This window comes from Trachinotus anak, unplaced genomic scaffold, assembly GCF_046630095.1.
Source record: "Trachinotus anak isolate AG129_WGS33_773 ecotype Australia unplaced genomic scaffold, CSIRO_AGI_Tana_v1 ptg000011l, whole genome shotgun sequence".
NCBI classification, from domain to species: Eukaryota; Metazoa; Chordata; class Actinopteri; order Carangiformes; family Carangidae; genus Trachinotus; species Trachinotus anak.
The window spans coordinates 16661474-16679283 of record NW_027273862.1 but is presented as its reverse complement, the minus strand read 5'-3'; the positions used below and the strand labels follow the sequence as shown (position 1 = coordinate 16679283).

The 17810-nt window shown below is 38.4% G+C and overlaps 1 protein-coding gene across 3 annotated transcripts in view; it reads left to right on the top strand.

Annotated features, from left to right (window-relative positions):
* The window catches only part of sbf2 (SET binding factor 2), a 100132-nt gene that overhangs the window by 18617 nt on the left and 63705 nt on the right, over positions 1-17810 (top strand). For all 3 annotated transcript variants that reach the window (XM_071488486.1, XM_071488485.1, XM_071488484.1), the window contains one exon: positions 3025-3110. In XM_071488486.1, the coding sequence (XP_071344587.1) occupies positions 3108-3110 (3 nt within the window). In that variant the 5' untranslated portion in view covers positions 3025-3107. The remainder of the gene's footprint in view (positions 1-3024; positions 3111-17810) is intronic.

Sequence of the window (17810 nt, the reverse complement as noted above, 5' to 3'; positions counted from 1 at the left end):
CCTCTGGCCAAACTGTGACACAGGGGCTTGATAAGCACTCTTCTAAGTAGTTTGCTGAGTCCAGGCATTTTCCTGTGCTGAGATAAGACTGCTGAAATGCACTGAATGGCAGTATCAGGGTAGCTAATACTAAGATTTTGGGAGGCGATTTGAATTATAAATGACCGCATATGCCCCCCTGAATGGTAACATAGCTGGTAATGTTAGCAAGCCTTCACAAGCATCAGCGGAAGATCATGTTGTAACTAGAGGGTTCTTCTTTTTTTGTGGCTGTAAAATAACACATGCCGATAACTGTGCTGTATTCAGAACTTCCCTAGATACTGATGAACATTAACCTTAACTTAGCCATGATAAGCAGCTGGGCTGCAACTCTGTCTTGGATCTTCCCGTTCCTGTTCCTGTTCCTGTTGTGTTGTCTGACACAAGAAACAGAAAAACTGGCTGTGTTAAAATACTATATATGTGAGCACAAAGAGCAGGAGAAAAGCAAACAGACAAAGGGCTGAAACCGACTAACAGTCTATGATAGATACTAGATTTTGTCTTGTTATTTTTTGAATGAGAGTAAATCCCAAGTGCTGTTTAGCTCTGCACCAACTAGTTGGCTATTTTTTGCAGATGCCAAAACCATGTAATTTCAAAAATATTTTAATCAACAAATGTAGTATTTGGCCAGATTGCTTTCAATTGGAAATTTTTGTGTCTATTGATTAACAAAATGCTTTTGTTGCATTAAAAAGTCCCCATATATATGTCTATTTATCCATATTAGTTGCATTAATTCCAAGAAATGGGTCACATGTATTCAGTTTCTGTCTCATTCTCTTGATACGAGACCATTTTCCCTTGGCTGATAAATAGAAAGAGTGTCCTAGCTGTCAAAGAGTTACTAAGAGTTTAAAATAACGTTGAGATGAAGTCATAGGGTCAGACAACACAACGTGACAAAGTGGATATTGTGAAACAGACCTTAAGATGCTTTTTTTGGCATGTTAAATGAGGGAATTTTTTCTTTAATTAGATAAAATTTCCATTTATTAGTTTTCTAGATTGCTAAATAAGAATCTTACAGTCATATATCAACTCCTAAATACATAGTCTGTTGTGTTTGCACTTATGTCGACATGAATTATTACATCCAATTTAGGTTTCAGAGTTTTGCAAGACCCTGCCATATGAGGTCCTGTGGGAAATCTGTAAGAGTTATTTCACTGGTAAAGCTTTCGATGGTCAACTTCGCAAATCTGTGTTGTTTAAAGTTTAGTACACCTGCTATAGATCAGTATCAAGCTGTCTCTCTCAGTGCGCACTACATACTGCATGTACATCTTTGTCTGGTGTAATACACTACATACTATACATACTGTATTGTGTTGTTCAGGTCGCAGCTGGGTTTTGTGATTGAACAGTGAAGAATGAAGATTTTTTTCCTTGTGCCTCTTGGTTTGACTATGTCTACTCCCCACTATTTGCTTGTCAGAGCATTATCAGTAAAAAAAATTAAAAGCCTTCTCGCTTCTGTGACCTGCTTTGTGTTAGTGGTCTCAGTTCCATATCTCACACTTTGGACCACATTCCTCCTGAAACATCTTGATTTAATCAGTCCCACCAGGACCCTAACAGGAGTACTTTTTGCGATTATTGTGGTCAAAATTGAATTTGCAATGGCTTTTTTAAAAGACAGCTGGCGTACACTTACCAAAATCCTCCAGAAATGTAAAGACAAACGTAAAGAATAGGGTTTAATTTAACTTAACTCAGTGTATATGTACTAATGAAAGAAGATATATGTCATTAATTTGTTTTAACTAAACTTTATCTGTCATTTAAGTGGGTGAAATAATGTAGTCTGAGAGTAAGTATCTGAGACGACCACTTTGGGGGCAAAAAGCCCTCAAACAAATTGGCAAGCATTGTTAATTTTTTACTTGCAAATTGCATGATACTTGAAATACCACAGTGATTGGTGGAATTTGTTTTAAATATTGCAATAGTGCAAATTCCTGGAGTGGCTGATTTTCTACAACTTTGTGATTTATTTAGTGATTCAAACTGCATAATTAATTTATTGATTGGCGGTAATTGTATCAACTTAGCTGATGCATTTTATCTCTCACTGTTTTTGTTTAGTTGTTGGTATCACATTTGAATTTTTTTTTTTTTTTTTGCTCTGTCAACAAATTTAGGTCACAGTTCCTCTTTACAAGCAATTTACTTTTCTTTAGAACTTTCTCACTTCCAGGAAACTTTTTTTTTTTTTGGATTGTCACTTTCACAAATCAATTTACTATTATCTTAGAACTGTACAGATGACTTTTTTAAAGACGGGAGCACTTACCTATAAGCTGTACGGGGCTGTTATGCATAGACCCTGCTGTTTCTACATACACCCTCCATACTTATGTGTTTAAAGAAAAAAAGAAGAAGGAAGGAAGAGACACAGTAATACAGGCCTTGTCAAAGCAGGAAAACACAACAAGATGTAGTCATGTTGAGTGAAGTCTAATAAATAGATGTGACTTAACGTTAAAAGGAACTGACTGTAGGGAAATCTGGAAATATTTGGAGACTATATTGTGCTTTGCATTTCCTCACGTTCGGTACTGTACTGTATGTCAGATTTTATTTGAAGGATACAAGCTGCAAACCTTTGCGAAAACAGTGTAAGTTGGGCAGTGCAGTCATTTCGGTGCATTTCTTGTCTGTTTTGTTTGTTGGTTGTTGCTCTAAATGGAGGCATTGCTGTATTTGCCAAAATATAGTTATTAGACTACATTGTGTTTACTGAATTTAATGTGATTTTAGAGGTGATTGATGAATGCAAAATTATTCTTCTTTATTAATTCTTCTGCCCATGCTGCACACTTATGCATACATGTACCATACAATGGTAAATTTCAACCATGTTACCCTATAGGATGTATAGTAATTGGATAACGTAAGAACACACAGAACTTGAGATGCCAGGATGCTGGCCTCTGTATTCATTACACTGACAGATCTTCATCTTTATGTCTGCAGGTTCAGGAGAAGGATGTGGGAAGATCATTCAGCGATTCCCCAAGAAGGACTGGGAGGGAACGGCCTTTCCTCAGGGGGTGGAGATGGTGAGTGATAATAGCCTCCTACAAACTCAATACAACTCAAACTGAACAGCTCTATATTACCTGAGCATCTCAAGGACTGTAAGGTTCGAAAAAAGATGGCTACAGAGATGTTGTTCTCTTTAACATTTACCATTTAAATGCTTTTTAGTCAAAATATCGTTAGAACATTTAGGATATGACAATAACTCAGAGCACCAGACTCTGTCTTTACCTGATAGGACTGCAGCTTATTGTCATTAGATAAATACAAATATTGTACAGTATTTTGTACAATATTTGTATTAAACAGTATTTGGATGGTATTTTTTACAGACAAAGAGTGGGAAGAGTGTCACAACATATCATCCTTTGGTCTGTTTTGCTTCTAAACACTCATATACTTCATTGCAAACATTTCAAAGAAAACTAAATTTTCACCTCCCATCTCTTGTGGTTTTGCATGGTTTAATGACTGGTGGGAATCAGTTATGAAACTCTAAGTATAATTGACAGTCTGGTGTCTGAATAGTTGCATCATTATTGAGGCCATTGCTGTCTGTAGTGCAAGCAAATATCAAAATTTCATAGTTCATAACAGGAGAGTAGAGACCATAGATGGAACAGTTTTAAGTTGATATGTGAGGTTTACAGGTTGTACAGTTTTTCTAGTTAGTGGGTGTTGTTTTTATGCCCCTTACCCACTGCTCATTTCCTGATGTGACAGTTAAGGATGTTTTCTTGTGCGTAAAATACTGTAATACACAGAATATTCGTCTTCAACATTTTCTGTGTCACAAAATGACAGATTACACCCTAAAGCACATTTGCCCTTTGGAGGCTGTGCAGCAGATGTTGGCATTTCCTGCTTCAGATAAATTCATAATTGTTTACTCAGTAGTTTGTTTGAAACCCTTTCCAAGCCCACTAATTGGTAAGCCTCTTTCCTCAAAATCCCTTTTTACATTATGTGTAGCCTAGTATCTTCTTCCCTAGTATCTGTCTGTCTCCGTCGTCCTCTTCAGAAAAATTAAGGGAATAGTTTCTACTCTTGTTCCCTCCCTCTCTGCAGGGCCACTCTGAGGGGTCTGTGACAGGGGGTCTGTTATCCTTATATGGACAATGCAATGGATGGACAAATATTTGCTTATCAGAACTGGGAAAAACTGTCGATCTCTAGGGCAACATTAGCAGTTAACAGTATGATACTGCACAGGACATTACGCCTGTGTTATATCTGTTTTTGTTCATTTATATTGGCTACTGCAGATAAAGTTTTAATGACTAAGCAGAATGGTTTTGGCAGTCAACAAGGAGAGAAAAATGACTCTATATCCCAAAACAGTACTTGATGCTTTGGAAGTACTATCCAGCACAAACCTTTGTAACATTACATTTTTCTGGTCTTTTCAATACAGCACCATAAATTACAGTTACAAATACAGATTTTTGGATTATGTTTCTTTTCATTTGAAACTCAACTATTTAGGCATCACCAACAGACCTTACTGTGTCTAGCTATTACTGCTCAGCTGGATCTATGGCTGCAGTTGAAGCCAGTTTTTTTTAAAGTTAGTTATTCACAGTGAGAAAACGACAGGAAAGTTGAGGAGAGAGAGAGAGAGAGGATGACATACAGCAAAGGGCCACAGGTCAGAGTTGAACCCAGGCCGTTGGGGCAAGGACTAAGCCCCAAAAGCAATTCTGTAATTATCAACCAGTTAATTGTGCCACCATAAAGATTCAGGTGCAAAATGATGATTGAAGAGAACAGATTTTCCCCTTTTTGTTGAATATTTTTACAGTTAAGACAGTTAAGATCCGTAGCTGTAAGTGATCGGAAGTGCTGTGTCAAAAGAAATGTTGCATGTTAAAGTAAAGGCATGTTTTGTGTTTGATGGAGGTCACAGGGGTCAGTGATCACAATGAAAAGTATATCATTAGGGAGGAAAGTAATACAGAACAGAGCAGCAGGTGTAGAGGCCAACGAGTTGCATAATATGGGTCAGATATCTCAGCCAAGATAAATGGAGAGTGTTAATCTGAACATCAGACATTCCTCAACGTCTCATGTTTAGATGAGGTAATTTTTCACTAGGACAGGACACTTTGTAGAAGGACAAATATAATCTACATTTCTGTACAGAATTTTCAGATTTAGAAGTTTAACATTAAGCTTGGGTTGTAAATCAGTATGTTTAGATGAGTGGTGAATGAAATTTTGTTCCCCTTGTAATGATTGATAGATGATGGCCAAGTGTTGTTACAGCTGCGGCTGAAATCCTTGGCTCTGTGTGGACATGTCAAAGAGATACTGTTATACCATGACTTGTATATGCAATGCTATTTATAAGGCAATCGAGGAGAAGTGAGCACAAACAGACATATTGTAAGTGGGTGGTTTGAATGGCTTGCACGCATCTTCCTGTGTAACTCACTGAGTCTGTTGGTGGCCATCAAGAGTGTCTCATGAGTTCTTGCTTAGAGACAAACAGTTGTGTGTCATATGGGATAGCATAGTGCTCCTCAAAGCCAACAAATGGTAATTGTGAAAACTATAAAGAATGCAGAGAATGAAAGTGTGCCTTATTCAGACAAAGTGACTGTGGAGGTTGAATCTTTGTAGATGTGAGGCCAAAACCCTAACACTGGTATTTAACCTTTCATTGACTCTGCATGACGAACCACGATGGCTCTGTTTTCTCAGCATCATCACTCAAGCATCCTGTCACGGTTTCATAGTGTTTAAATATAGAAACACTGCCACAAGTTTAGCTAAATCTATTAGCTTAGTGTTTCCAGATGTCACTGAGGACCTGCGTACCATTTTTTTTGCGGATTTGTGGGTGTGTGTGAATTTTTTTGTATTTCATCTTGCTGAAGTGATCCCGCCGATGCTTCTTCATTATGTCAGCCTTGACTGAAATTGAGACATACTGCAATCCCCAGTGTGTAAAGAAAGCATAAGGCTTGATGTTTCTCATCGAGGACAGTAAGCCTGAGCTGAAACAAGAGGATGCATTCAATACTAGGGCTTTTTTTTTTTTTAAATGCATCTTGGCATATACCCCACATATTTGCTGAAACTTAGACAGATTATGTTCATTTGAGATACGACAATATGTGCAAGTATATTGGATAACATACTGAATAAGATTCATATGTTGATATTTTCAGTTGCTTACCCGGAGGGGAACAGGAAAGAAGCGGTTATTTCAGAAATTTTCTTTTCCTACTATATGGTGTGTGACAAACTTTGGTCAAGATTCAAATGACTGAAATTCCAACTTTGAAGCTTAAATGAAGATACACCATGGTGTTTAACAGACCCACTAAGCAATTTGCATTTTGGCTCTGTTTTGGGCTGGTATGTAAACCATTATTATTTGCAGATTTTCTCTGAAAAAGAAATTGACTCATTTACAAACACTAAAGAAAACATCTGCAGAAAACAGTGGATGAAGCTGAGCACGAAAAGCATTTTGCGGTCGCAACAGGCCCCCAGCAAACTAAATAACCACAGATGAGGAATGCACCAAGAAAAAGCATTTACAACTTGTGCGCGGAAAAATGTGTTTCTCATCTTTTCAGGCAAGTGATGATGATAGGAACCAGCCCAAATCCTCATCTGTTGTGGATGAGCCAGATCTGTAGATGAAGGTCAGAAAGTTGTACACCTAGTACATTTCCACTGCCTCCAGTATCCAGTCACAGTCCTCGTGGCACTCTATCTGTAGCAGTAGTACTACAAGTAGGGTCATGCATTTTTGTTGGAAGAGTTGTTTGAGAAGTATTTACTCGACACTCGCAAGCAATATTTCCATGATTCTGACTCCTTTTGTTCTCATTTATCTTCTTCCTCTGAAGGACTACTATGGCGAGTAGCATGTGGATCATGTGACACACAAAATTTGCTGAGTTGTGGTTTTTGGAAATGAATCACACAATGACAGTCATGTTGACTTGAACTTGAATCTGATAATTACAGTTTTCAGTAACTGAAATGTTTAATTGCTGAGTTTGCTCATTTAATCACAAGAATCGTTTGTTTAATGTGTGGAGTATGTTAATGTTCATAACATCTTCTGCTTGTAGACAACATGGTGTCAAATGTAGATTTTTGAGTTTTCAGACTCTTCCTCTGTTATGCACGTGATTTTTTTCAGATGAATCTGCTCCTAACAGGCTCCATTTTCTTTCATGTTAAATGGGCCGGATTAATTGTAGATATAAAGTCTAAATTTTAAGGAAACCAGATGGACAGGCGTTTTAAATCAATCTAATTCCAGTATCTGTGAGTGTTTGGAGTAACAAACACCAAATCTTGTCCAGGAATGCTTTTGTGGGTAATGGCGTTTGCCAGAGTTGTAAATTTTTACAACTAACTCCACCTAAATCAAACCTCCATGTTTTGCACTTTAACACAGTGGAAGCAATATGCCTCCAGTTTATGACAGGAAGGTTTTTGTTTAATGCTGTTTGTTGTATGCAATAACAGAGGTACATAAAACAAATTGACTTAAGTATTTTAAAACAGAATGGCATGAGCCTGTTCAAACTGGCTTTATACCAAAATACCAATAAACAGATGCACAGTGTTTACTTCATGCAGTGTTACCATAATTTTGATATTGATAAACTAAAGAGTTTCACCCCAAGAACACAAAATTAATGTTGGGATTTATTATTTGCTATTTTTTTACATTCAGTTTTATTATGCATTAATTGTGTTTATATGTAGCTAAACTAATTCATTATCTCATTACTGGTTATTAAAAAATATCTTTTTAGTAAAGCTCTGTGATAGATGCTTAACCACTGTTAACAACTGTTATAAATCCCACCACAACCAAACATGGACAGACATCGACCCCAAACGTCTGAAAGCCAAAATATCACCATGATGTGACCCACCCAACACCTCTCTATCTGTACAGCAAGTTAAAGATGGGAAACTCTCAATCAATTTATTAGTCTAAAGACATTTGTAGAGAAAAATTTTGACAATTGATAAATTAAAAAAAAAAAATCTCTAGTAAGTAATAAGAAAAACATTTTCTAGTTCCAACTCTTTAATGTGAAAGTATGCCTAATTTTTGCTTTTACGTTTTCAATGCACAAAACAAGCAATCTGAGCACATCACCTTTGACTCCAGGAATATTCATTTGGCATTTAAAATAACTGTCCAATTATCAGTACTCAGTTATAAAAATAATACTTTATAGCGCCTCTGATTTAATGAGGAGTTTAATTGTGTTAAAGGTTTTTCGCAGCTATGATTTATTTAAACAGGTTTGTTTAAATTTCCATTTGACCACCAAATACTTATGTGGTTGTGTGGTTCAGACATTTTTTTTTTTAAATAACCCTAGTCAGCAGTTTGAGATTGACCTCTCAACACAGCAGCTGAAACATCGTGAAAGGATTTGTTGATTCAAAAACCTTGACCTTCCATTTGTTGCACGAGGTCCCTCCTTGACGTATTTCTTAGTTTGTTTTCAAAGTTTGTAGGTGACCTGTCTTCACCTCACCTTTAAAGGCATGTAGCATTCAGCCTTAGGTGTGTGACAGTAAAAACAGTGGGAGTCTCAGCCTAATATTCAGACTGCTCCATCTCTACGTAGTCCCACATGTTGTGGATGTGGGCGAGATGCTGCACTGCTGAACAATAGTAGTCCTGTATTGGTCCAGTCCAACACACAGTATGTGGTGTGGGTTCTCTGTTCCACTCAGTCAGCTAAGCAAGCAGAGTTGTTTCTCTGACCGCATACCATACCGGTCATTTGTTTTTCTGTCCCCCTGCTTACTCAGACATATACTGGTAGCCATAATTGTTACTGAGAGAAAGACATTTATGCAAGCGGCCACCACAGTGACCAAAAGCCAACGCCAAAACGGAAGTGTCTTAGGATGCAGCTTCAATAATGGCCACTAGATTCTTTAATCTTTCCTCAGAGATCCATTCAAAATTTCTCTTCGCTACATTTTCCATAAGACATTATGGTCTTAAGAGCTAATTTCATTAGCAGTGTGAATCTTGGTGGTCTTTAAAAATTGTTTGAGTTTTTTTGCTTGGGTTGACAAGAGAGTCAGTCAGTCAGTCATACTAAGATGTGGTGGTTGCTGCTCTCTCGTCTCTCCCCGTCTACACCAAAACATCTTTGCTCTTTGCCCTAATTTGAATTGTCTGATCCAACAATTCTTCAAAACACAAACAACACAGGCACTACAGCTACCACACAATCTATAATTGCTCCTCCAAAATTTGTGATATGATAAAAAGACTATGGTATTGTCATAACATCTCTTTAGGCTAAGTTCAGCTACATGGAAATGTCATCATTTTGCATCTTAGTGGCACTGTATGTGTGCAGGGCACAGAAAGTCATACAAAGTTTGATGTTATTTGCAATGTACTAGAAATATGTCTTAGTGCCATCAAAAATTTATTTAAAATGTAAAACAAAAAAACTTTTCCTTGATTTACTTTTTTATTGTGTTTACTTTTAGTGTGTTTCCTTTATTCTTATTTTCCTTTTTCATGAATGCTGTGGAGTCAGTCAGTTAGCTGCGGGATACGCCTGACTTTTTAGGACCACCTTTTTGTATGATTTCTAGGCAGATTTATCCTATTATTCCTCAATGGAAATTGGAGAAACTGTTATCACTGGAACACGATCAGTAAGATGACAGTGGCAGTATGTGTGTATATTTTAGTTTGAAGTAGGGTGCAACTTTTGATACAAAATGTGTCAAATCAGGTTTAAAAGTTCAATCAAGATATGAAAGTGTTAAAAGTGTTTTAAGTGCATGGAGAGGAAATGAGTCACGCCATTTGTTGTTTTCTTGCTTTTTCCTTTAATAGTTTGTTCACTTGTTCTTTTGTCACTTGCTTCTTTGAGGTCACACTGCTTAGCAGAATTACAGTGCACACCTTGCAATCTTAGACTGAACAACAGTACAAGAGTCCGACAAGCTTCCATCCAAACACAAAATCACTCAGTTAGAAATCACATGTGCTGTTGCAGTAGACTAATCCGAGGGTAGTTGATAATGGAGAGAAGCTTGGATTATTTAGAGTAAGGACATTGTACTCCATGCTCTGTTTTTGCAAAGATTGCTCAGTTTGTAGTTGGTATTGTTTGTCAAGAGAACATACAGTAAATACTGCAAAAGCCCACTATATCTGCATCACAGACTCAGATAGTGTATAAGTAATGCCACCTTACATCCCTACCCATTTTCTTCCAGCAGAAATGTGTAGAAATGAAATTAAAAAAATCTTCTTCAGGCCCATCTTCCTTCCTTGATGAAGGAATTTGACCTGACTTGACCAGATTGTAAACACTGGTGTCATTTCTCTTGTCTAGAACTTGGACTTCTTGAAGTCCTTCCTTTCCCCCCCAAATCCCTGCAGTAATGAGGAATATTGCTGGCACTTCCGGGAAGGACGCTTAAGTTATTTGGAAAATTTGTAAACTGCTGATACCCGGACCTGTTATGTGGATAGTTGATATGACTGCTGGGGTGGAAAACTTTTAACAGACATTTTAATAGGGTTTTCTAATACATATTGTCTCCACAAAAGAATACTTCAGGACCTGACTCCAGTATGACCTGAGCCTCTGGGCTTAGGTCAGGTTCAGTTCACATGCGAAAAAAATCACCCTTATTGCTGCGAGGAGTCATTCATCTGGCCCTATTCTCTGAGCAGGCTGGATAAGCTAATCATGACAAAGCTTAACTGCACTGTTCACAATCAGCAACCTTCGTTAGTCAGTTTTTGGCTCTGGGCCAAACCACAGACAGATGAAAGAATGTAGCCTAATTGTATCATTTGATGGATTGACTCAAGTGACCATAACTTGACATGTCACGCTGCACGTCGGTCTTATGATGTTTGTAAAACTATGAGAGAAAAACTAAACAGTGCATTCCACATAGCAGGATGCCGTTCCAGCCTGGGGGAGAATGGGATCATGTGTTTGTCAGGAAGATCCACATATGAGTAATCAATGATCTGTGTTCCAGTGAAGCTAAACACATCAGGAAACAAAGCTGGGGCTGTCAAGCAGGCAGGAGTTTCCATGCTGAAAAGCACAGTGAGATCACCAGGAAATGGGAATACACAGGATGAAATTAAGCCACAGTACGCTGGAGAGCGCACATACTCAGACTTTTACATGAAACACAGTAGAAGCTTTCAGTCTTAATGGTTTTTTGTTTATATATGTGGTTATGTTGGTAATGAACTGTTTCTTCCTTTGTTATTCACACACTTAGAGAAATTTTGTTTTTACCTGATACACCCAAGTTTTAATGTTGAAAATGACTGATAGCTCTGTGGCCAGCCAGGCACAGGGCAAAAACATGTAGCAGTGAAATAGTGGCAGTAGTCAGGTGAACAGTTCCAAGAGCAAACTTTTGGCATACCTCAGCTGCCCTGTACATTTCCTCCCTCCCACCTAAAGAGCTGGCTGACTCCAGACATCCATCTAACTGGCTACTGGTGAATACCACTGTTGCTAGTAAAAATGTGCTGACTGCTGCTGACACCACAGCCAGTGGCTGGTGACATAACTCTGATTTTTACACCTACATACTTAGGGTTTCAGGAATTCACATACTCATTGTCTCCATTTAAATAATCCCTCCATCTCTCGCAGAAATTACTTCTTTAGAACTTTGCAACCATTTGTCTTAAATTTTGAAATTCTCAGTAGTGTCTGATGTATGCAGATGAACATGCCCAGTTTCAGGTGTTCTCCTCACTGTTGAGTTACTTAAACAAGACTTGCCAATAAAGTTTTGTTTTAATGGTTCCCGTTTGTGCTGGCGTAGTAGGGATGTAGTCCAAACTCCTGTGTGCTCAGCCTGCTGAGTTTCACTTAAGAAGACGTACTGGTATTAACTTGGGCTGCATGTTTGAAATTCTAAGTGAAAAATTGTCCGTCTCTTTGGAACAGTCTCAGCCACTGACAGCTTAATGACATGGTGCAGTAATACATTACATTGCTGTTATTCATTGATATTTTCAGCTCTAGTAGGAAAAGTTTGGTGCTCTAAGGGTGGTAATGTTTGTCAATTGTCAAACCTGGTTAGTCTCTCTGGGCTTGAGGAGCAGCATGGCCTCTGGAGGCTGGTCGCAGTGCTTAGTCCTCTGTTCACATTTACCATTATAAAACTACAAATATGGCTACATTCTCCTACAGTCTGTCACAATGGTGTTTTTGTACTAAATCCATACATATCCAGCTGTGACAGTGCTGATGATGCTTCACTTTTTAAGCTAAAAACATTGTCAAGCAAGCAGCTGGCTACAATGCATTATTATTATTATGATTTCAAGTGTTTAAGTAAAGCAGTATTTACCTATACGGTAGATATAATGTGATATCTTGCATCTGTTTTCATTTTAATCGATTAAGTACTACTTGAAGCACTCCTTTTTAACTTACTGGGTCTTGTTCTCGGCTCCTTTATATAATATAATATAATGACATATAAGTGAGGATCAATGCTGAGAAAATTATTGCCACAAAGTGAAACAAAGTGGTACAAGTTTGTGTATTGGTGGAAAGGTTTCAAGTCTAATACCTTAACTGTTCAGCTGTCATACTACACCTACTCAGTACATCATTGTATTGTAAGCAAAAGAGCCTCTACTTTTTATAGAGCTCATACAGACACATCTTTTAACTTTTGTGGCAAGTACTGCCAGCCTCTATCCATTAAAAGTGTTGTGCATTCACATATTATGTGATGTATTTGCAGAGGGGATGTGAGGTTGCACTCTTCACATTTAAGGTACGTCACAGACGACATCCTTTGTTGTTGTTTTAGAACAACACTGTATGTGGCCAGGCGCCAAGTTTTCCTACCAGTAATAGTATAAGTGTATACGTCATTATTCTTATCCACTCAGAGGGCTAGTTCCTCATGTGCCCAATCAAAGCCACTTGTGAGACATTATATTCATTTTTCACCATTTGCAAATGTGAACTGTACAGATTGAAAGAAATAATTGCCATAATAAAGTCGCATCTAGTAGTTTTATTGTGTGGTTTATATTATATTAACATATGAATTGCTAAATCTTTGTTAAAAAAAAACAAAAGAAAACAAAACAAATGTTTGTGAGTGAAACTGTATGTGAGAAAAAAGTAAACATACTCTTGTGTGATACATAGAGAAACTCATTAGACACTTCTGTGTTTATACAACACACTGACATGTACTGCTCAGATTCACACTTACTCTTAATACTGCATTAGCATTTAGTCAGGAGAGGAACAAAACTTTTTGTGGTTTCAAGTGAGCTTATTAAGAGCAGAAGTGAGACTGAAGCCTACAGTAAATAACTTAGCCAGAGCCCCCACAAGGCGGTGGAGGAAGCACCTGTTCCACAGTCAGGTCATTATCAGCCATTATCTTACAGTGCTCTAAAGACCGGGGCTCAGCAGTCTGACGCAGGACAGCCATTGTACTGATCTACAACCTCAGGACAAAGCTGTTTACCTTGCTCTTTCATTCATCACTCTATGAGCCCAGACATGTGTTTTGATGTTTCATATTTATTTTTTTACAGATAAAATAAAAAACAACCATGTTTACCTATCCTCAGCTATTACAGGTACAAAAAGGCCTTAGCAATCTGGTGTTGATCAGAACTGAAAAAGAAAAATAACAGTGGAAAAAATCACCATTCCAACTCTGGCGCCCCCAGTGGTTAAAACAGACACTATGACAGACAGGAATGCACAACACTAACCACTCACAGATCTGACCTGAGGACATTGTGTTCAGTCTGGATACAACTTGAAGTGCCTCTTACTGTGCTCTATACTAAAGTACATAAGTAGTACACATCCAGTTCACAGTTGCGTAGATGCAGGTGAGGTCCTCGAAGGTCAAATGCACAGCTGCAGGCAGTCTAGGTTTGGAGGCAAGATGTGACCGTGTAGCAAGTTCTGGGGAGACATCATAGTTCTTGCCAGAGTAAAAGGGCAAACGTAAATCCGACAGAGTTCATCTCCTTGTCCAAATGTTAGCTGCCATGAGAGACGCAAGCACAATAGTTTGATTTTGAACTTGCACTGAAGGAGAGGACAAAAAGAGTCAATTTTTATTGATTCACTACCATCTGCTTGTATCTGCACTTCAACAGCTGTATTTTCTCCAAAGATGACTGAAGACTGGTCTGTACACTAGTGTCACTTATGTAATAGTTTAAGTCTCAGTACACATCTTGATATCACCTCTTTGAAAATTGATCCTTTGTTTCATAAATATTTATGTCAAGCAAACTGTTGGAAATGTTCAGTAGAACCACCAGTTCAAGTCTCCATCTTTCACTTCCTCATTCTTTAGATGTTTGAGGTTAAGGCCAGGTTGAACCCTAGCGTGTGGAAGTTGGGAGAAATGGTACAGTGTAATTCTTTTATAGCTCACTGGCTACTGGGTTGAAGTTTTGATTTTACGTGTATCTGGTGTTGAAACTTACAAAGTCTGCATATCCACAAGCAATGTGCTGTACTCAGCAGTCACTGTCACTTATCTACCAGTCCTTAAGGCTAAATTCGTAAATAATTGTTTGTGCATTGCCAACTGCACTGTCTAACCAGATTTCTGTTTAATATAAGACACTTCACATGAATTGTGAAACTCTGTAGTTATTACACTGCTTTGACATGAATTTAGTGTTGTCTAAGAGCTACAGTGTGCTGACTAACTGTCAGTCCATGATTAACTGAGAAGAAGAAGCTGGCGTGCCCATACATGACAGACCAGGTCGTTCTTTAGCAGAGGTCTTGATTGTTTTTGCTAAAATGCCAAAAGCTTTACACAGTTGATCTAACGGCTGTATGTTTTGACAGATTTCATTACAGCAATGCGAGTATTTATTGGATGATGCTTGTTGTTATCCTGTTCAAGTGGTTTTAATATCAGTTTTACCACTGAAACATGCTCTTAAACAGTGCTAGGAAAATCCATGGACTTTTCTTGGATTCTGAAAGGGAATTTTTAGTCTCTTGTATATATTTCACAGCAGATTTTCCCTTAACTCTGTTTCAGCTCATCTATGCTTGGAAGATATGGTGTTTGTTAACCAAATTTTGATAAAAACTCATACACACATAATAAAATCCATCTAATGTTTGGGACCCCCACGCCTACTGTGAACGTCACACGGATGCTTCAGGTTTAGATTCTGGAGAAAGGTTGTGAGAGCAGAATGGACTGATGTGACAGCAGATTGATTTAAGCATAGGAATGTCTAATTATCTGAAGGGTCCCTTTTTATTTGCCTCTTTATGCATTTCTGTTTTCAAGTTTCATGTGGTGAACTGGCCGTATGTTTTTAATTTATGCTCTTTTGAAATAAACCCAAATATTCACCCTGAAGTGAACAAATCTTCCCTAGGGATGTTGGGTAAATGGGGGTTCGGCACAGTTGTCCTTATGAGCTTGTAGCTGAACTGTGCGTGGCAAAAAAAATTGCCCTTCAAGTTTGCACTAAAAATACATGTTGTAGTAGGCCTTTTGTCTAGTCTTAAATTTCCTCCACATATGGCATTTATGAAGCTCAAAATTTGTGTACAGCACTGTTTGTAATATTTGCTAGATGACTCTTCCTGTCCTTCCTGACTAGACATTTTTTTTTAATTTATAGTGGTCCATCATGGTCATCTAAAAATATCTCTCTAAAATGAACCATATGTGCCTGGTATTGCATAACAGATGAGTAAAGGGAAACCAGGAGTGTTGGTGACAGTGGGGGTCTGAGATGAGGAATTGAACTAAGGAGGGGAGCTGCCACCTCAGCAGAGTGCTGAGGGAGGGAGCTAAACACACAACATTTTGGCACAGAAAGTGAACTCACAGCACTCACAAACACTAAATAGTATTTGGATAATGGTGCTACTATGGTCATTTTGTTGACAGTTTTGTTGCTCGTACTCATCATGCTGACCTTGAGGGAATAAGACGGGTAGGGAAGGGGGAGCACTTGCATGTTTGTGCGCCAAACCGCTGGGCTGGAGCAGCCGTCTGTGGTTGTTTTGTCCACTGCTCATCCTGCAGACCTGATAACATAGAAGTGCTAGGCAGGCAGCACGCCATTGACCTTCTCACCCCTGGCCAGTCCTTCTCTGGGCCCTGACACCTCACACTTCACTTTCCGTCATTGTGTTGTCTTCCTGGCATGTGTCTCTTCCACATGCACGGGGAAAGAATAAGGTGGAAGGAAGAGGATGATGGAAGTACATGGTGTAGCGCACATCTGTTGCTAACTTTTCCTGACCACATTGTATTGGCAGTCGCTTTACATTCAGGCTCCATCAACAGTTCACTAGTAATGTTTGAAAGTATAGATGATTATAGTTGTCTCTCGAATATTTTTTCCCACATCTTTTCCTTTGAAACAGTCTGGGAGCAACTTATTTTTTAAGATGTATTTTTAGGTTTGCAAATGTTTTGGTTGTTTATGATACATGTTGTTTATCTTATTAGTATCAGTTTTCGTTTTTCCCCTCATTCAGTCCAGGTTATTCTTGCTGATGCTTAGATCAGAGGAGACAGCTTAGTCTACTCACAATTTATTGCTATGGAGAGAAAACATGAAGGAGTTTGGTGCCTGATTTCATTTGGGTTTTTGTAACTCAACCATATTATGAAATAAGCCCTTCTCTGAAAGAATTTGTTGGATTGAGCTCATTTGTGGTAACGGGAACTCTTTAAAGGTTTTATGACCCTACGAAATCTGTTTGTATTTCACTAAGTACAGATCTCTCAAATGCTGGGGTCATAATAAAAACACACTAAACCTGTTTGCTGTCACATTTATGCTGTATCATACCACAAAAAAATGAAGCTGACTCTAAAGTCAGTGTGGCTGTCTGTTTGTCCTGAGTCATCTTTAGTAATGGCTGCCGCCCCAGTTATATCTGGCCTGCACCAGCGTGACCAGGCATTAATGTCTTGTCATAGTATAAGAATGCAGCCCTGTCCTGATCAGGCAATGCCTCTGTGTGTGTGTTTTTTGTTCTTTTCTTTTTATTGGTGCTGCTCCTCGAGGACTCTGCTGTGACGATGCTTAGCAGGTCAGACTGCAGATCCAGTGTCACTGCCTGAGTAGGTGAATAGTGCAGTTGGTGGGAGTCAGTCATGCCAGGCTGCAGCACATGATGTGATGCAGAGGGTTTATCAGGAGGCAGTTTATTCTTTGACATCAATATAGCAAGTGTGTCCCAGAGTTCCTGTGTCACTTGACTAAGGTCTAATTTTGGAATAGGAGATGTCCTTTCTCTCTGCTGTGTCTGTGTGCGTCTGTGTGTGTCTGTATAAAGGCTATGTTTCCTAAGCAATGACCCTGGCACCTGTTGCACTGCTGTGGATTTCTGTGTCGTGCTGTAGCTGAATGTACAGTACAACTTGTGTCAGATGAGATTTTGATTAGGGCTGCCACTAATGGCAATTTTTAAAATCAATTAATCCATTAACTATTTTACCGATTAGTCGATTAATCGAAACGATTAATTGTACTCCAGAAAATCTAATTGACACACTGGCACCATCAGTCAAGGTAGAATAAGCCCAGATTCTAGCCTAAACTTTTTCTCAAACACTTGTAAAATAGAAATTGTAAGGTAGCAGGCAGATGACCTTATGGCTTTGTGAGAGTATTTAGCAGCTGCAAGGACAAAAGATATTAAAAAGCTCTT